This window comes from Lampris incognitus, chromosome 9 (genome assembly GCF_029633865.1).
Source record: "Lampris incognitus isolate fLamInc1 chromosome 9, fLamInc1.hap2, whole genome shotgun sequence".
In the NCBI taxonomy this organism is placed as follows: Eukaryota; Metazoa; Chordata; class Actinopteri; order Lampriformes; family Lampridae; genus Lampris; species Lampris incognitus.
In genome coordinates, this window is record NC_079219.1 from 22,883,342 (window position 1) to 22,904,027 (window position 20,686).

Here is a 20,686-nt window from a genome sequence, read left to right on the forward strand (position 1 = left end):
CACTCTAACACCTCACACACAAAGGGCTCCCAGGCTCAGTTAAGGGGAGAGAGGGAAAACCTGGTGTCGTGGAGCAGTTGCATTTGCAGCTGAGCTACTGTATAACGACATCGTCATTTGCTTTTACGTCATGCAGGCTCTTTAAGTTTTCACTTTTCAAACTATATTGACAATCAGTATGTTTACCACTACCATCACAGACATCGACAAAGAAAGGAACAGTGGAGCAGCTTCAGAAACTTTTTTTTTTTAAATTTGAAAGATGAATCCAAAAGGGGACAGCATGGTGGCGCAGTGGTTAGCGCGGTCACCTCCCAGCAAGAAGGTCCTGGGTTCGAGCCCCGGGGTAGTCCAACCTTGGGGGTCGTCCTCTGTGTGGAGTTTGCATGTTCTCCCCATGTCTGCGTGGGTTTCCTCCGGGTGCTCCGATTTCCTCCCACAGTCCAAAGACATGCAGGTCAGGGGAATCGGCCACACTAAATTGTCCATACTAAATTGTCTCTAGATGTGTGCGCGCATGTGCATGTGTGCGTGTGCGTGTGCTTGTGATGGACTCACGGCTTGTCCAGGGTGTCTCCCCGCCTGCCGCCCAATGACTGCTGAGATAGGCTCCAGCATTCCCATGACCCTGTGCAGGATAAGCGGTTTGGATAATGGATGAATCCAAAAGGTGCGATGTCAAGAAAAAACACTAATGGTCATTATGAATCAGACCCCGTCCCCTGATGATTTACATGCTACAGCCAATTCTACTGATCAATCTTAACCGAACATAAACACAAAATCAGCAATCTCTCAGGGTCCTGCCACCTATGATGGAGCAAAATACAAACCATCATTAAACGGTGGCAGCACCATCAACACCAGAGAAATAAACGTCCTCTAAAATGAGGGTTGAACTACGGAAGGTGGAAACAAAGCTACTGCCACGTCTGCATACCAGAAATCGGTCAGACGAAGTCACCCTCGACTTCACCTCAACATGGTCCCTCATTAGAGGTTTGAGGGTGGTCGGATGGAGCTTTACATGAGCATGGTGTACTAAAAACAATCAAAATGGTTGCATTGGGGCTTAATTTCTTCTTTTTGTGACTATAAATTAGTGAATGTGTCACTGATCCCATGTTTTACTTGGGGTTTGTGTGAACAGTTTTCTACAGCAAACTCACAGCATTCAATGATAATGTCACATGGAAACAGTATAGTTCACATCCTCAACAAAATATACGTTATCCTCAAACAAATCCCATAATTTACTCTGTCATAGATTAAAGGAGTGGACGTGTGTCTTAAGTGTACGCTGATCAATTCAGAGGGATTTATTCCCCTGCAGGGTCTCTGCAAATGCATTAAGATGTTTACACAGATGTTCATTTCAACATAAATAGTAAGTTTAAGGGTTTTTCAATTTAAAATGAAAAATTCCTTTTGTAAATGTGTCACTATATTTTTTTTCTTTTGGGCCACGAGCGGTCCCATGTTCGTGAGAAACAGGCAGCGGGCAGTTTATAAATGGGAGAAAGAGAAACGGTGACAGAGAGAGAGAGAGAGAGAAAGAGATTCCTCTTGATATAATCCCATAAATTGGAGGTGGTTGCTATCAGGCCTATTTAGGCTATATCGTGTCATATTACAGTTCAGTGCTGGTATCATGTTAATAGGGAGCCATGGAGGAGTATTGCATTAAGTTGATGGTGAGAACTAGACGTGTGTGTGTGTGTGTGTGTGTGTGTGTGTGTGTGTGTGTGTGTGTGTGTGTGTGTGTGTGTGTGTGTGCGTGTGCGTGTGTACGTGTGTGCGTGTGCATGTGTGTGAATATCAATATAAAAACTGGCATCCGGGTAGTGTAGCGGTCTATTCCGTTGCCTACCAACACGGGGATCGTCAGTTCGAATCCCTGTGTTACTTCTGGCTTGGTTGGGCGTCCCCACAGACACAATTGGCCGTGTCTGCAGATGGGAAGCTGGATGTGGGTATGTGTCCTGGTCACTGCACTAGTGCCTCCTCTGGTTGGTCGGGGCACCTGTTCGGGGGGAGAGGGAGCTGGGGGGAATAGCGTGACCCTCCCATGCTCTACGTACCCCTGGTGAAACTCCTCACAGTCAGGTGAAAAGAAGCGGCTGGTGACTCCACATGTATCGGAGGAAGCATGTGGTAGTCTGCAGTCCTCCCCGGATTGGCAGAGGGGGTGGAGCAGCAACCGGGATGGCTCGGAAGAGTGGGATAATTGGCCAAATACAATTGGGGAGAAAAGGGGGGGGGGTCCAAAAAAAAGAAGAGAACTGTAATGTGCATTGCAGCACATTACTAGTACAAATAACTGTTCTGCGGGTTGGGTCTGAACAGACCCTCCATTAATGCCTTGATAAACCATTATGGTGGTTGCATAGAAATGATTGTACAGGAGGCCCTGTAATATAACTTGTTCTTGTACATGCAGTGTATTTAATCAGTGGCTGATGGCTTCTTGGGGCGGCACGGTGGCACGGTGGTTAGCACAGTCACCTCACAGCAAGAAGGCCCTGGGTTTGAGCCCTGGGGTAGTCTAACCTTGGGGGTCGTCCCAGGTCATCCTGTGTGGAGTTTGCATGTTCTCCCCATGTCTGTGTGGGTTTCCTCCAGGTGCTCCAGTTTCCTCCCACAGTCCAAAGACATGTAGGTCAGGTGAATTGGCCATACTAAATTGCCCCTAGGTATGAATGTGTGTGTGCGTGTGCGTGCATGTCGGCCCTGTGTGGATAAGTGGTTCGGATGATGGATGGATGGATGGATGGATGGCTTCTTGAAATAAGTGTCCAATACTGACTGTGTGCATTAATATCATTTTTGCACTTGTTGTTGCTGTTATTCTTGATATTATATTGAGTTGACTTACACAGACTTGTCTTGTTGGAGTCAACAAGAATCAAATATGTGTCCAACACGTTATACAGACCTGGAGCCCTTCATAGACCTACAGTCTAACCCACTTAAGTCGAACTCTGATAAATGGAATACACCAACAACCTGAGGGGTTTTAAACATCCTGTCAAAACTTGTCCACTTTTATACCAGTCTGATCTCGGATAAGTTGAGGTCAGATTAGTCAAGCAGCCTCTTAACTAGATCACCCCCGTCGGTCCAAAACTGTATTTCAATACAGTTTAACGTTTGATTTAGTGATGTGCAAGTTCACAGTCAGTCATAAGGGATGTATGTAGGGATGATGAAATCTATTGGCAGCTGTTTGGTACAGTTATATTAAAAGTGAAGGGTGCCAAAGTAATAAATTAATTGATGAAAATAACTTTGGCATTACTGATGCTGCGGTTTACAATATAAAAGGCATCCCACACATGTCAGGTCATGTGAACAGACACTATCCATACAGGTAGAAGCTGCACATGTGGACAGAGAATCACCACTGGTGCTGGAAAAAAACAAAAGAAGTGAATGACTAAATTAATAAACAGAAGAAAAGAACAAAATAGTCTGTGGGGGAAAAAAAGAAGCCTGGTGATTAGAAATAGCCACTGCACATCACACCAGTGGCGTAGGCAGAAAGTGTATTTTGGGTGGGCCAGCGCAAAAGTGGGTGGCCCGCACTTTCTCGAAAAAAGGGGACTTATAAAAACGAAGAAGTAGAAAAAAGGACATAGACAAACTGAAAAAAACAGCGGCAATTTTACTTTACAACATTTTGCATTACAAAGGCAATAACGGCCAAACACTGCCTATACAACATACTCAACCAGCAGAACTCAAGTTTCTAAAGGCTGTACACAACAGTACAGACAAAAACCTCTCTATTACATCTTATTCAGGCTAAAATATAATTATAATACAACCAGCAGCACATTGGCTCCACAGCGCATGGCACCGTTAATTAACCATTTTATTGCACAAAGTGTCAACTAAACATAAACCCAAACAGCAGAGAAGATGTTAACATACTGCATGACATAGCGTACATCAGACAGAAATCACATATGTAACGTATCCCTCGTGCGAATAACGCACAAGCAGCTGTTTATACGAATCAGCAGTAAAAGGAAGTCAAAGAATGAAAACGCCCAGCTGAGCATTGTTTGAATTACAAAAGAAAAACACACTCCTTAATTTCTATTAAATCAACGACATACAGGGGCGGCATGGCTCAGGAGGTAGAGCGGGTCGTCTAGCAATTTGAAGGTTGCTGGTTCGATCCCCGGCTCCTGCAGAGAGCGTGTCAAAGTGTCCTTGAGCAAGACACTGAATCCTTAACTGCTCCTGATGAGCAGGTTGGCACCTTGCATGGCAGCCTCTACCATCAGTGTGTGTGAATGGGTGTGAGGCATACACTGTAAAATGCTTTGAGTAGTAGACTGGAAAAGTGCTATATAAATGCAGTCAATTTACCATACAATATCTGTGCAAAAAAATGAGCAACTCATTTAAAAGAAACAATGTAGCCTATTAGCAGTTGGCCTATAGTACTGCTAATACACTACACACCACTACTTAAGCTCTGTTGCCTCACAGCAAGAGGGTCCTGGATTCGATTCCCAGCCAGCCAGCGTCTTTTCTGTGTGGAGTGTGCATGTTCTCCCCATGTCCGTGTGGATTTCTGCCAGGAGTCCCGGTTTCCTCCCACAGTCCACAGACATGTAAATCCGGTGAATTGGAGATACTAAAGTGCCCCTTGGTGTGAATGTGTCTGTCTACTTTGCGATGGACTGGTGACCTGTCCAGGGTCTTTTCCCACCTTCTGCTCAATGAGTGTTGGGATAGGCCCCAGCACCCCATGACCCTAATTAGGATAAGCAGCTTGGGAAAAAAAAGACTATTAAAATGAAGCAGTGAAAAATTAGTAAAACAACAGGCCTACCTTTGTTGTTTTCATGGCCTACTGAAGAAGGCGCAAACGCCTGGATTTAACGTTGAATTCAGAAATGATCTCATCATAGTCCAAAAATTAAGAGTTCCTTTTCAAAGGACAAGAGGGCCTGGTTGTTGAGATGGGTAGTACACTTTTTATTAGACCTGCATTGGAGAACAGTCGCTCAACACTACAAGAAATCATGGGAAGGGTGATGATGACTCAAAGTAGTTTGTTGCAGTTTGGAAAAATGTCAGGAGCACAAATGTCCAATACTTCTATGAGAGATGGGAATTCCAGCCTGTTGGCTACTTTCTGACACAGCTGCTCAGTGAAACATGCTGTTAATTCACCATCCTCAACCGAGATCTGATACTGATCACACGGGGTCCGCAGAGACTCCATCTGTGCTAATGTCTTAGATGGTGATCCTCCTGGAAACAGTTGTTCAGCTCTGTCAGCTGTCTGTCGGGGATATCGTTCCAGATGTGTCTTAGCTCATCTTCATTTCTCACACTTGTTGCTTTTCCCAAACTACTTGTGACCACATATCCCACAAGCCTCGTCGGGAGCCTTCTCTCTCTTGGCCCGGCAGTGATGTCCCAGCTCGTGATTTCTTTCTTTTTTTTTTCTTTAGCATTATTTCATACCTTTATTGGATAGCGACAGTAAAGAGACAGACAGGAAATGGGGAGAGAGAGAGAGGGGTATGACATGCAACAAAGGTCGCCGGCTGGATTCAAACCGGCGACGTTGCGACCATGTGACCATGTGGTATGCGCTGCAACCACTTGGCCACAGAGGCGCCCTTGCGTCAGCTCTTCTGTTAGCATCATCAATTGTTCAGAATCACACTCTGGATTGTCTCTAAACCGAGCAACACGTCCGTTTAGTCCCTCAATTAGGTCAGTGCACTCAGAGACTGACAACGTTTGGCTTCATAAACCCCGTGTGGCAAAATCACTCATCTGAAATAATTTCCCAAAAGTGATGAGTAAAAATATGAACTTATTTGTTTGCATTTGTTGGAGCAGGCGCTGCACCTCAACCTTCGTATGACTGCTGCTTTCAGCACACTCAGCAAGTACTACTAATGTTACGTCGACTTACGTCAGTAATTTGCTCACTGCTCCAGATTTGGAGCTCAAGTGCGTGTCTATGGATTGCTCAAGTTTCAAGCACGGGCGTCCTGGATAGGGCTCTTTTTGTGCTTCCACAAACCTTGCGTGTCTGCTGCTGCTGCCTGTCATGAAACTGTGTATATTGTTCAGTGTATCAAAGAATGTGCTAACGTGCCCAGACAACTTCGATGCCGGACAGAGCACCAGTTTCTGTATGTGAGAATTACAATGGACATACACGGCTTGAGGAAAAGTTGATTTTAGAATGACACGCACTTCCCTTCCCTTCGCTTCCCTTGTTTCCTGACATACCAGAGGCCCCGTCGAAACTGAAGCCAATGCACAGAGATGGGTCAAGTTGCAGCGGTTCAATCACCTGTATTATCTTCTCTGAAATACCACTTGTGCTCATGTCACTTGTGTCCATGAAGCCCATTCCTTTATTTTCCCTGCGTGAACATATCTCACACAAACAGCTACCTGCTGCTTTGACTCGTCCTTATCGACTCGTCTGCCATAAGCGCATAATAGGTGGCTGGGTTTTCATGGACTTCTGCTTTGATCTTGCACAACAGCAAGGAGTCTGCTGATTCCAGCAGCTCATTTTGAAGATCTGGGCTCATCAAAGTCCCATTTCTGGGCAGCTGCTCTAGACGATTTTGGACCTGTGGATCATATACGGGTGGCACAGTGGTTAGCGCGGTCACCTCGCAGCAAGAAGGTCCTGGGTTTGAGCCCCGGGGTAGTCCAACCTTGGGGGACGTCCTGGGTCGTCCTCTGTGTGGAGTTTGCATGTTCTGCCCGTGTCTGCGTGGGTTTCCTCCGGGGGCTCCGGTTTCCTCCCACAGTCCAAAGACATGTAGGTCAGATGGATCGGCTGTACTAAATTGTCCCTAGGTGTGTGTGTGTGTGTGTGTGTGTGTGTGTGTGTGTGTGTGTGTGTGTGTGTGTGTGTGTGTGTGTGTGTGTGTGTGTGTGTGTGGGTCAAGTCAACTTAATTTGTATATCACAAATTACAAATTTGCCTCAGTGAGCTTAACAGCAACAGGACATCCTGTCCTTAGACCCTCTCATCGCATAAGGAACAACTCCCTAAAAAAAAAACCTTTAACTGGCAGAAAAAATAAGAAGAAACCTCAGGGAGAGCAACAGAGGAGGATAATAATAATAATAACAATAAGAATTACATTTATATTGCACTTTTCTAGACAATTTTCTGGAAAAGTGCTATATAAATGTAAAAAGTGCTATATAAATGTGTATGTGTGTGCCCTGTGTGATGGCCTGGTGGCCTGTCCAGGGTGTCTCCCCGCCTGCCGCCCATTGACTGCTGGGATAGGCTCCAGCATCGCCACTGGCCCTGAGAGCAGTATAAGCGGCTTGGATAATAGATGGATGGATGGATCATATATGCACATGAACTTGAACAGTTGTATGAAGTTTCCTTTATTGAGAGAATCTACATTTTCCCTGTGTCCACATAGGGGGGATGTCCTGCTTGGCACAAAACAGGACAATATCCAAAACTACTTTTAGATGGTCCCGATTGCTTTCGATAAATGAATAGTCCATGGCGTCACGGTTCATTTGATTTAACACATTTCCCCGGCCTGCAGTTTGGTTGGCCCTGCAGCTTTGAACGTTGTACAGTGAAACGGAGTGGGGCTCGCTTGTCTGGTGTTTTTCACATACATGACATAGGTGCATCCAGTCCACAACAGTGGCCCAGCGGTTAGTGCTGTCGCCTCACAGCAAGAAGGTCCTGGGTTCGAACCCCGCGGTCATCCAACCTTGGAGGTCATCCCAGGTCGTCCTCTGTGTGGAGTTTGCATGTTCTCCCTGTGTCTGTATGGGTTTTCTCCAGGTGCTCCAGTTTCCCCCACCATCAAAAAGCTGTGCATGCTAGGGTTAATACTCCTTCCTGTCTGTGCCCCTGACCAAGGCAATGAAAAGGAGAACTGAAGTTGGTCCCTGGGTGCTGCACGGCGGCTGCCCACTGCTACCTAGCTACACAGCTAGAACGGGTTACATGCAGAGCAGAATCTCCCCACGGGGATCAGTAAAGTAGTATCTCAAAATCAAACCTCTCTCTCGCAAGTGGTCCGTCAGCTCCGCTGGGGAGAAGTCTGCACATTTTACGAAAAAGTGCATCCTTATTTACATTGTATTCCAACCAAGACAACTGTCTAGACTACTCTGATGAGAAGCACCTCGAGTTTCCATTCAAAATGTGTTTTGATCAAACTTGGCTGGGTGGGTCAGTGAGTACTTGCTACGCAGCTGCATCACACATCACACATCACATTTTTCTTTCTCCAGCAATAACAGTGTATTTAATTTATAAACCGTGATCAAATGAAGTTGAATCATTTATTTTTGAAATTTATTGCAAAAAGCATTTTTTTTCATTAGAAAAGTCTGATTGCCGTATCTTGATTACTAAACAACCCGTTGTTAACTCTTGACCCATCTCCGTGAGTACCAAACAACTGAACCTTTCCACAACCTCTGTTAAGTCTAGGCCCCTTTAGGTCAACTATATTTTCCCTCCCCCAGGCGGAATCGACTTAGGCGGGTTCAACTGTAAGTAGATTTCTTTCTTCCATACAAAAGACAGTGTTTTATCCCCATATAATACTTGGAGCCTCATTTCACAAATTAGAATATCCTCCTGCCAGCTCTCCTCTGCTCTTATCCCTTATCCTCTCCTCTCCTCCTGTCACCTCTTTCTTTCCCTCGCTCCACTCGTGTGTGTGTGTGTGTGTGTGTGTGTGTGTGTGTGCGTGCGTGCGTGCGTGCGTGCGTGCGTGCGTGTGTGCGTGCGTGCGTCACTGTCTTCAGAGGGCCCAGATTAATTACATCTCTGGGTTGCTCCTAAAGTTTTCAGTGTCGCCGCAATAGGCCACTGTGTAATTGTGCTGCTGTCTGCCCAGCAGGGGCTGTGTCGACTCAGCCTGCTCTTCCTCTCCGTGTTCCCACTCAACATCTGAGGAGGCGAGGGTACTGCACTGTAAGCTCATTCACTGAGAGGAAGCGCAAGAGGGTGTCTCACTTGTTTACGTTCACATCGAAATCCATTTTTGGCTTTTAAGAGACTCTTCTATGCAGAATGACTCACATGTGGGGGAGGAGGTTGAGCATCTGGCTCGGGAATAGTTGTATCAGGAACGGAAACCGCGAGGCTGTCTGTTCGATTGGTCTCACAATGGTGCCGCCAAGCACGGAGCAGCAGCCGTGTTTCACTTTGTACTATTTTGTGTTTTCAAGGTTTAAGCCTGGCTTGTGGTCTGTTTGTGCCTGTCAGCCTCTCTCTCTCTCTCTCTCTTGCTCGCTCCTGCATTTCTCTCTCTCTCTCTCTCTCTCTCTCTCTCTCTCTCTCTCTCTCTCTCTCTCTCTCTCTCTCTCTCTCTCTCTCTCTCTCTCTCTCTCTCTCTCTCTCTCTCTCGCTCGCTCTCTGCATTTCTATCTTTTTATCTTCTCCTCCCTTTAATGCCCCTTGAGGGACACTTTCCAATACTAAAACTTCAGAAAATCTCGAGAAAATCCAGTCAGAGCTTTATTTGCGGCCCATCTGTCCACTAGAGAGCAGTCTAACATTTGTCATTATCAGATGGGTGAGGTAGAATAAATCAACACACATACACACAGAGTAGCGACAAAATACAGCAGCAAAGCGGACACCGAACTTCTAAGCTGCCAGAGCGAGACTTGTCACTGTTACAGCAAAACCAACAGAATCATAGTCTGAATTGACGGTGAGATATGATGTCACTTCATACAATGCCACTCCTCTGTAGCCATGTGTGTGTGTGTTTGTTTTTGGGTTGGGTCGGAGAAGTGCACAGGTTATAGGTGGAGAAAACAGAGACGGTATCCGTCCTGCAAGACGGCCTCGGCAACCAGGATACTGAATACGTCAGTTCTGACATTTCACACTCATTTTACTGCCCCATGTCAAATAATACACCCAGTACTCACAAACGTACACGTGCACACACACACATGCTCATGCACACACTTGCATGTGCACCCACTGTGTGCACTTGCACCCATGTTCGTGTGTGTTTAAACACACACACACACACACACACACACACACACACACACACACACACACACACACACACACACACACACACACACACACACACATCTTGTCCAGCAGCCAGGTGGGCAGGCGTGCTTGATCAGATAAATATGAGGCTTGTAATGCGACCACAGAGACAGGGCTGATGGGATCAATAAAGAACAGAGCTTCGGGTCACTGGGAGAACACGGAGCGAGGATAAATATGGACTAGCTCATCGGAAAATAGACCGAGGAGAGTGATGGCTACACAGGATTATATGTTCTCGTAGAGAGACTCTGACTCAACAACACTGATCTGACACTGATCACAGACATTGCTTATTCTGATGCACTTTACCTGGGGATAAAGTAGGCCACTGGGAGCTTCAGCACTGTAGCCCCTTATTCTGAGAGAGACCTGTTTTAGCCACAGCACTGTATGCTTCTGACACTAATGGCATCCTCTTTCTCCACATAATGTGGCATGGGAGTGAATGTCTGCGTAGTGCAACACAGATATACTGTACACATGTAAGAATAAGCACCTAGTGGTGCAACTTTACTGACGAAGACAAGGAGCTGGGTTGTGAAACGGTAGTTTCCCTGAGGTTGGGTCTATGACCGGGGGTAATACGCAGGGGTAGTTACAGGGTCTCATATGGTCTCTGGAATAGAAATGAAGCATGGAATAGAAATGAAGCATCATATGGTGTACAGGAATAGAAATGAAGCATGTCAGAGCAGAACCAGAAGGAGGCCTCTCTCTCAAAGGATAGCATCCTCTTAATTTTCACTTATATTGCTCTTAAATTTGTGACTGTGAGAAGAGGTTTGATGAAATTCCACGTAAATTTCTGAACCACTCAAATTCATTCGTGTCTTGAATAATAAATATGCCACTTTATTACCCCCGCCAGGCGGTAGACTGGAGGGGATATTGCATTTGGTCGTGTGTGTGTGTGTGTGTGTGTGTGTGTGTGTGCACGAGCATGGGTTTGTGTGTGTGTTTGTCTGTCCAAGGCTAATCTCACATACTACGGGGCCAATCAGCCTAAAAATAGTTTGCACAGTTGTGACTGTATGATCAAGAACCTCTTGTGGTTGCAGTGATTCAAAACTTTTGAAAAACGTTTGTTCTCACTACCGCTGCTCCCTCTATTCATTCACTCTCTAGCTCGCTCGACCAACGCTGTTGTCTGTCGCTGTCCGATCTAAGTCAGCTGTGTGCGTGTGTGTGCGTGCATGTGCATGTGCGACTCACATCTACAGTTTCGTAATAATGGAATACTGGGCCATCGGAACAATGGGCAGTCGGCAACGGTTTACCCAGCTTTATTTAAAAACAGAGTTAGGGTTAGACCAAAGTGGTCGCGTAGCCAACCTTTTCTTTTTGGGAAGTGCAAGTTGAGATTAGACTAGGCTGTATTCGTGTGAGGGTCCGAGGCTGTGCATCCACAGACTGATGGGCAAAACTTTTTTATTAGGTAAAATTTCAAACACTGACTTTGAGAATTGTGTGGGGAAAATTTTTTTTTAAAAAGTTTTGGAGGAATCTGAATTGTTGAACAGGTGTTATCTTTACGCTGAGGCAGAGCTGTAGTGAAAAAGAACACAAGTTCTGAAACCAAAGTGCTGCTGTCAGCATTGACAAAAAATAATTGTTCTGCAGAAGGGGGTAACCTAGAAGGGTTCAATTCACATGAATCGCCAAAAAACACCACCTGCTCGCTCGCTCTCTCTCTCTCTCTCTCTCTCTCTCTCGCTCACTCTCTCTCTCTCTGTATCTATCTGATGCAGTATTTATGTGTAACCCTATTATATTCATATTCATTAAGACCTAAATCCATTCTTTATATTCTAACATATTAAAAGTAATATTTCAGTGAGGGAGACTAATGATTTTTGGACTTTCACTCTTGTAAAGTTAAAATTGAGCAGTGGTAGCAATGGAGCAATGTTTTCGCACCGCTCTTAAATGATCGTACCAACAAAAAGATCCGCTGGGTTGTTTCGTAGGAGACAGCGCCTTGCAGCTGCCTTGGTGTGCCCGTCATCAGTGAGTGTTTTGTTGAACTGCTTGCTGAAACCATCAGTTTGGGGATGGCTCATTAGGGTGTGCAGATGGTGAATCTCAAGGCTCACACATGTTTCCCATCAGGCAGGGAAACAAACAGGGTGCCATGATCGGTCAGACTGTCTTTGGGATCCCCACTGGTATTGACAACAGAACCAGTTCCTGGTCACAGGCCTTAAGTAGTTTTCCTTTAGGAAATGGCCTCTCGGTACCATTCCACAATAACCAGGATGTACCCGTGCCTTTGGGCAAGCCTTAGAAGTGTCTCAAATTTGTTCCAGGTTCTTTTGACTTCCTAGGTGACCTCTAAAGAGTGGGACTGGAGTGAGCAAAATTCATGACTGTTTCAATCCTGAACTGGGTAACCATCAAAAATCCTACTTCTTCACAACACTGCTGTGCTGCATTACACAAGGCGGTACATTTCACCATGACACACTGAAATGGTAATTGCCCCCTGTCTGCTGTTTACCCTCCTTGATAAGAACCTTCTACAGCTGGTCAATTTTCATCTCATTTGCTGCCTATTGCAATTGAGAGTTTGTATATACAGATGTGGGATGTTGGAAGTCCTTAAATTCTCTGCAGCCTCAAGGATGTCGGTTTCAGGCGAATAGCACAAGGCCGAGGCATTGGGCCTGAGTTGCTAATTGTGTTTTAATTGCATTAAAATTGAAGTTAAAGTTGAACTTTCGGAGTCCTAATCTGGTCAGCCAAGTCTCGCAGTGGCACCCTCGCTGTTCCCCTTACTCATTGGTTAAAAACTGCACCTTGCTGCCAATAGCACATAGGTCTTGGAAGAGTATGGGCGAATGGACAAGGAGGATGGGCGAGGGGGTACAGATGAATGAATGCATGTGTTCTGGGAAGGAAGAGAGGAGTTGTAGGCGTTGCATTGCCACCCATACCTAGAGGGGTCCTATGCTTCTGCCTGATTTGCCTGTCCAAAAAGCTGCCTGTATTACTGGGTGATGGCGGGGTAGTTCATCTGGATGAAGCAGGGTGGTGTTACCATCAAGTCAATCAGTGCCTCACCGTCTTTCCAGACAGGCAGAGGGGATGAATCCCTGGTGGTAGTTGGTGGTGGTGTGAATTTTGCAGCTTGATTTGAAACTTTCCACACCTTTCCACACCGTCAACCCACAAGTGCCAGCCCTGAATCTGTTGGCTCATCCCTGTTAAATGAGGATGTGTGAACTAGCTGTGTCTTTGTGTGTGTGTGTGTGTGTGTGTGTGTGTTGGGGGGGGGGGGGCACAAACACAAACTCCTGGTGGGATGTCTTAAGATAGAAAGATAGATACTTTATTGATCCAGAAGGAAATAGAAGCATCATTACAGCTCACATGATTCAAAGCCACACAATATCAAAAATACAAAAAAATAGCAAGAATATAAAGCAAAAATTACAGGGAATATACAAAATATAAAGAACAAGACTAAACTGAAGTACTTGGTGCCTATGAGATGTATATTTATATATAAAAGCAGGGTGGAGCAAGAGCATTTGTAGAAACATTAAAAAATAGAAATAAAAATAAAAAAATATAGCAGATGTTATGTTACATCAAGAAAAAGATGCAACAGCCTGTTCATATTTTCAGTTACTGCACAGGGTACAGTTATTCACAGTGATTGCACCGTTGTATATTGCACGTAATAGCAAGCCGACAGATGCATAATTCACATAATTTAAGTAATGAATAAATCTCATCTATAGCGGTACTGTAGAGGATATATGGGATGTCCTTAAATTAAATCACAGTATGAGTGACAGTATGCAGCATTTGAATATGAAACGTATAAAAATGTCAGTTAACGCTGTTGCTTCAGCGTCCACCTTGAACACAGGGGTCAGTGTTGTGGCAGAATGGGGAGGAGGTATACAGTTTTACGGCCACCTGCAGGAAGGATCTCCTGCGGTGTTCTGTGGAGCGCCTTGGGGGGATTCGTCTGTTGCTGAAGGTGCTCCTGTGTTTGGTCAGTGTGTTGTGGAGGAGGTATGACGCATTGCTCATGGTGGCCAACAGTTTGGTCAGCATCTTCTTCTCTGACACTTGCCAGAGAGTCCAGATTCGCTCTGAGCTGGCCTTCCTGTCACAGCGTCGGTGTTATGGGCAGGACCTTGGAGGGGGGTCCAGGCCGGTCCAATAAGGTAACTGCTCCCTCAGCTGAATTCTCTCCCTGACAACAAAATAAAACTGAAATACTTTTACAGCTATAAGTAAAATTAAGTCATACAATTTGGTAATGGAACACAACATTGTAATGCAAAAAAACAAACACAAAACAGTGATAGTTTGCATTTAGGAAAAAATGCTTAATAAAAAATAACAAACCCCTGCCTAGCCAATTAAAAACAACTACCATAGCCACATTGTATGACCAGCCAATCAATTGTATTACAAGGTTGAACTCATAATTGCATAGAGACATTAGGTGGGCAGCACTATGTGGACATTTTCTTGGCAGTAAACAAAGCTTAAACTTAGCTATGTGCAACTTAGCCATCATTCAATTAATATGGATGTAAGAAAGTGGCTTGGAACAGCACCCACATCGGCAATAAGTCGTAGCAGTGACAACCAAGCTCAAGCTAATGATTCGGCTGATGTTAGCTCAGTTCTGCACTCACAGTCGGCAACTCCAGCTGTTCTAGCGGTGAGTTCATAAATCCATTTATGCACCTTGGGAATATATTCCCCCTGCTTTGTACACTGTGCTATTTAAGAGTGGTATTGTTTGCACTTTTATAATTGTGGCAATGTTTCTGGATGAACGAGCATATGGTTTTATAATTATGCATACTGGTACTTGATGTGGGCTAAAGGATGTTGTTTATCATTTAATTTGTTGTGTAACCTGTGAAGGTGGTGGCCCAATGTATAGCTTTATTTATGTAGAATTGCCTCTTGCAGTACTGTATTTAAAGCAAAATATATATATATATATATATAAATACAGATACAGAAAAAAAAGTTTTAATACATTGCAGTACAGGCCTGTTTCATGTGTCGCGGTAATAAGCAGCTGATGAGTGCGCAATGCAGGAAACAGGAATGTACTGCAATGTATTAAAACTTTTTTCCTGTATCTGTATTGATATTCCACTCCTCATTAGTTGAGCACTTATAACAACACCATTGACGGTTTTGGGAAAAAAACACTATATATATATATATATATATATATATATATATATATATATATATATATATATATATAAAATCCAGTGAGTCAAGTAAATTCTTTAAGAGACAGTACTGGATTATTTTGCTCCTTATTGGTTGAGCACTTTCCCTACCGTTGAGTGATTTTCCAACAAAGTTATATATATATTTTTTTCTTTGCTTTTCTTTTCTTTTAATTTTGCCCTTTTTTCTCCCCAATTGTATCCGGCCAATTACCCCACTCTTTCAAGCCGTCTCGGTTGCTGCTCCACCCCCTCTGCCGATCTGGGGAGGGCTACAGACTACCACATGCCTCCTCTGATACATGTGGAATCACCAGCCACTTCTTTTTACCTCATAGTGAGGAGTTTCGCCAGGGGGACGTAGTATGTGGGAGGATCATGCTATTCCCCCCAGTCCCCCTCCCCCCCGAACAGGCGCCCTGGGGCTAGTGCAGTGACCAGGACACACACCCACATCTGGCTTCCCACCTGCAGACACGGCCAATTGTTTCTGTAGGGACGCCCGACCAAGCTGGAGGTAACATGAGGATTTTAACCGGCGATCCCTTTGTTGGTAGGCAAAGGAACAGAGTGCTACACTTCCCTGACGCCCTCATAAATGCAAAATATTTAACAGAGTTCCCTGTGAATCCTAGTTTAAAGCCTCTGGTTTTGTGAAAGTAGTGCATGTGTGCCTGTGCACAAAAATGAGGACTATGGATGCCTCTGTCATAGGTTTTTCTTTCATGAAACAGAATTTCAATTATACACTTAATAGAAGCTATGCGAGGTGAACAAAATGCCCCCCTGTCAAAGTTGATCGCCCGTCCTTTCCTTATGCTCTGGCGCCGACCCCTGACCGGCTTGTTTAGTCTGTTGGCCATCTCTGACAGGGCTAAGTGACAGTTAAAGGACAAAAGAAAGAAAAAAAAAACAGCATTTTGGCAGGGAAGGATTCCTAGGGGCCCCTCGTTGGCTTGGAAGTTCTCACTGGGCATCTGGAGGCCTCTTATCAATGACCCAGTCAAACGCTGTACAGGAATCAAAATGTGGTTCATGTCAGAGCAGAAAGTACTTGAGCTGACTCACTCAATGCCTTTTTTGGAAAGCGTTTTGTGGTTAAGAAACCAACTTTGAGGCTCGTTATCAAGATGCCAAAGCTATACAGAGCTGCATGTACTATTTACAGCATGGTGCTAATGAGGTGTGTGTATATTTGTGATGTGTGATTCGCAGCTCCAATGTTTCCTCCTTGTATTTAAAGTCACTACTAAGTGACTAAGGAAATAGGAGAGAGCGATGAATTAGTGGCATACAGATGTTAGACTGTCAAATGGTGGTTTGTGTGTGGTTGGGTGTTGTCTAGTTTATTATTTCAGGGTACTTCTTGTGAACTTGTGAAAGCTAAATCCAACTATGTCAAGGAAATCAGTTGCAGTAATCCAGTAGATGTTCATAATCCTGCTCAGTTGCATTTTCTTGTCTGGTCTCTGAGACTTGTTGGTCATTACTGAAGTAATTCCGGATTCCTGAAGAGTTACTTAGCTAAATGTGAGACAGCAGTTCTTAGTGGCGGTCGGCAGTATGGGATGTTTTACTAACCACTGCCACTCTGCAATTTCCAGTACTTGCGAAGCTACATGATAATTGCTTTGTCAGAGTCCATACAAAGAAACAATACACTCAACTCAACTGCTGGGTTAAAAACCTTTCACTGCACATCCAATTGGCTTCTTCTTTGCTGCCAATTGGATATGCGGCAAAATATTTTCAACTTATGACAGCATTCCAGGTGGCACGGGGGCGCAATGGTTAGCGCAGTCGCCTCACAGCAAGAAGGTCCTGGGTTCCCAGGTCGTCCTGTGTGGAGTTTGCATGTTCTCCCCGTGTCTGTGTGGGTTTCCTCCGGGCGCTCCGGTTTCCTCCCACAGTCCAAAGACATGTCGGTCAGGTGAATTGGCCATACTAAATTGTCCCTAGGTGTGAACGTGTGTTTGTGTGTGTGTGTGTGTGTGTGTGTGTGTGTGTGTGTGTGTGTGTGTGTGTGTGTGTGTGTGTGTGTGTGTGTCAGCCCTGTGTGATGGCCTGACGGCCTGTCCAGGGTGTCTCTCTGCTTGCCGCCCAATGACTGCTGGGATAGGCTCCAGCATCCTGTAACCCGAATTTGGATAAGCGGCTTGGATAGTGGATGGATGGATGGATGGACAGCATTCCAGTTGGGTGTATTATTGGATGACCTGGATGACTGAGAGGAATTTGCACAGACACTGTAAGATTAGTTTGATTTTTCAGGAAGTTGTTCGTTTCATACTTCACCTACAGTATCACTGTATTTGCAAACTCAATCCTAATACTGCATTTGCAAAACCCATCTTCAGCCAATAGTGACTTTCGCAATCTTTTATGAAGCCATGTACTAAAATTTATAAAGAAAGGAATGCTGGTCTACCAGGATGGGTGTATGATTTTGCTTACATGAAGCAAGTTATTTTTTAGTTTGAAGCACCAAATCAAATTTTACTTCATCTTTTCTGTCATTTTAGTTGTTCTTATTTTGTCAGTTTACATTCTTATCGCTATCATCATCATTGCATTGTGATCATCTTCATTAAAATTTGCATTTATTATATCATTATTGCATACAGCTCCATAACTAATATGTTTCACTGTCATATTTGTGTCATAGTCATCTGTTATTATATCAGGTGTATTGTTTCATTTTTATCATTTGTATCATTCTTTGACTTTTAGATTGTTTTTCCCATCTCTTTATGTTCGGTATGCATTGAGCTGTGCACACTTTTTATTTCTTATGTTTTAGGATCAAAGAAGAACCAAAGCCTCAGCTGGCACAGTAAGTAAACTGCATTACCCAGAGTGCTCTAGGCTTTGACACTTCTTCCTGTTGGTTGGTGCTGTGTGCTTCATGTGGCTTTCTCTTATATGGCTGGGAGGAAAACAAAGAAATCATTGATGTCATGGAAAGCTATCGTTTTTGGTATGATGATTGCACAGCGCCATTCTTGATAGATTTTGAATTAATGACATTGATTTGATTGTTGAATATTGTGTTAGACACAAACACCAGCCTTCAGTGACATCAGTGATAGTGGATTTTTCCTTTTGACCAGCTCTATATAACCGGGTCCCACACCCTGTCTAACTGGCTGCCCTAACTGGCTTCTAACTGGCTACCTTTCTTCATCCGGTGTGTCATATTCACTTGATTGGTTTGCGCAGTCTCCTACTGTACCCACACTTTAGGCTAGATGCATCTTTTCTGCTATTCTATTTGTGCAATCTGACCACTTCTGTATGGAAGCTACCCCGTCTGATAATCTCCAAACTGGGATAAATGATGCTCCTATAATGCTATCAGCTGAATGTTCAACTATCATTTCCATTGGCTGTAGAGCTTTTCTGCCTCCTTTTCCTTCCTCTACCTTCTGAGTCAATCTACATTATCTATAGGCCTAATCTGTCTTTCCTCTCATTTCTTTCACTGTTCTAATTCTCTCTCACTTCCTCGCTCACGTTTATCTTCCTCCACTTGTCCCCCCCCCCCCTTTCTGCCTGCCTTTCCTATTTTCCTCTGTTTTTTTACTCTGATGTTGTTTGCTGGTCAATAATGTTTCACTGTTCCGTTGCCTATGTGTATGTGTCCTGGTCACTGCACTAGCGCCTCCTCTGGTCAGTTGGGGCGCCTGTTCAGGGGGGAGGGGGAACTGGGGTGAATAGCATGATCCTCCCACACGCTACACACCCCCTGGTGAAACTCCTCACTGTCAGGCGAAAAGAAGTGGCTGGTGACTCCAAATGTATTGGAGGAGGCATGTGGTAGTCTGCAGCCCTCCCCGGATCGGCAGAGGGGGTGGAGCAGCGACTGGGATGGCTCGGAACAGTGGGGTAATTGGACAGGTGCAATTCGGGAGAAAAGGGGGAACCCCCCCCCCCCCAAAAAAAATTATGTTTTACTGATCAACATTTCGCCAGTGTCCAAAGCCTTTTCCCTTCCCCCTGCTGTAGCGATAGTAAATGTCTCCACTATTGTTCCTTTTTGGACTGATGTGTCCCCTAAAACCCTCCCAAGGACAGATTGTTTTCTCCTATGACTGTCTGTGATGTTCCAGTCACACTCTTTGCTTATTTGAACAGGTGGTTTCCCTTTAGTGGGATCACTGAGCTGGTAAATAATGTTCTTCAACCCCAGCAAAAGTCCCAAAATGACATGGAGCCAGAGCCTGACACGTAAGTAATAGACAAGACCGCTCGCCTCCTCAGCAGGCCTAAACATACAGTGACTGGATGCCCAGTATGCTTGCCCTGATTCAAGGGGAATGTATGCAAGGATTTCTTATCATTTTTTAATAAACTGCAAAACACAAGAATTACTCGTGCTGTGCCAACATATTCTCCCTTCGTGAAGGACGTACTGTTAGTTCAGTTTTACACACATAACTAAGTTACTGCAGGTTTGAAGAAATAGGTACCTTTAGGTGAAAAAGTGTGGTAGACTAAACATCGGATTAAACGATTTCGTCCATGATATGTTGAAAAAGTAGCATCTTTTGGCCGGTAGAGTGTTTGCGGTTCAGTCCTGCCTGTAATGTGCTGGGTTTGTCATATGTCCAAGACAGCGGGTCATGTTACTGGCTGTGTATGGCTGTACTAGTAGTACCCAGAGGTAAAAGGGCTCAGATAGGCTGGCACTTGGACCGGGACGATGAGCAGCACAGGATTACTCGTCAGCTGTGTCACCTACGTTTGACCATGTTTGACCGAGTCGGCAAACCCTCTGGAGGATAGGCCTCCTCGTGTACCAGCTGCCTGCCACCTTTTACTCTGCACTGTGCTCTGGTCTTTTATTTCGCTTCCCTGTTTTCCCTCTGGCTGCACATTTTCTTTTCCATACCTTTAACAATGACCCCCCCATCCCCCTCAAAAAAATAAAGCTTTTTTTTTTTCCTCTGTACCTTCTTCTCTTCTTGGCCCTACCTAAAACATTTCCCCACCTCCTGTACTTACTCTCACTCCCTAACATCTGCTTGCTTGGCATAATTTTTTTGGAAGATGGACCATCTTCACTCTACTCTTTGCAAGTACAATCTATGTATTTTTTTTATAAAGTTGTTAGATTATGTAAAAAAGGACTAGGTTTATGCATAAACCAGATATTATTATAGGCCGATGATAGCGATGACTGATTATGATGATTTCCATTTGGCCTGTCAAGAGGCGAGAGAGAGTGTGAGGAATGATCTGATGTCGAGGAGGAGAGAGATATCGTCTGACATCTTTGACTCCTCTCGGTGACCTTTGTGCACCAATAGAGCAGTATAGCCTTTAGCCAAGACAGTGGCCGAGCACAGAAAACACCACTTCATAAGCATTTATTGGTAAAAGTGAGGTGAACTGA

At 44.6% G+C, this 20,686-nt stretch overlaps 1 protein-coding gene across 2 annotated transcripts in view; it reads left to right on the plus strand.

The window, feature by feature from the left end:
- Window positions 1-20,686, plus strand: part of rims2a (regulating synaptic membrane exocytosis 2a) — a 224,806-nt gene that overhangs the window by 35,541 nt on the left and 168,579 nt on the right. For both annotated transcript variants that reach the window (XM_056286260.1, XM_056286261.1), the window contains exons 2-3: window positions 18,092-18,124; window positions 19,426-19,518. In XM_056286260.1, the coding sequence (XP_056142235.1) occupies window positions 18,092-18,124; window positions 19,426-19,518 (126 nt within the window). The remainder of the gene's footprint in view (window positions 1-18,091; window positions 18,125-19,425; window positions 19,519-20,686) is intronic.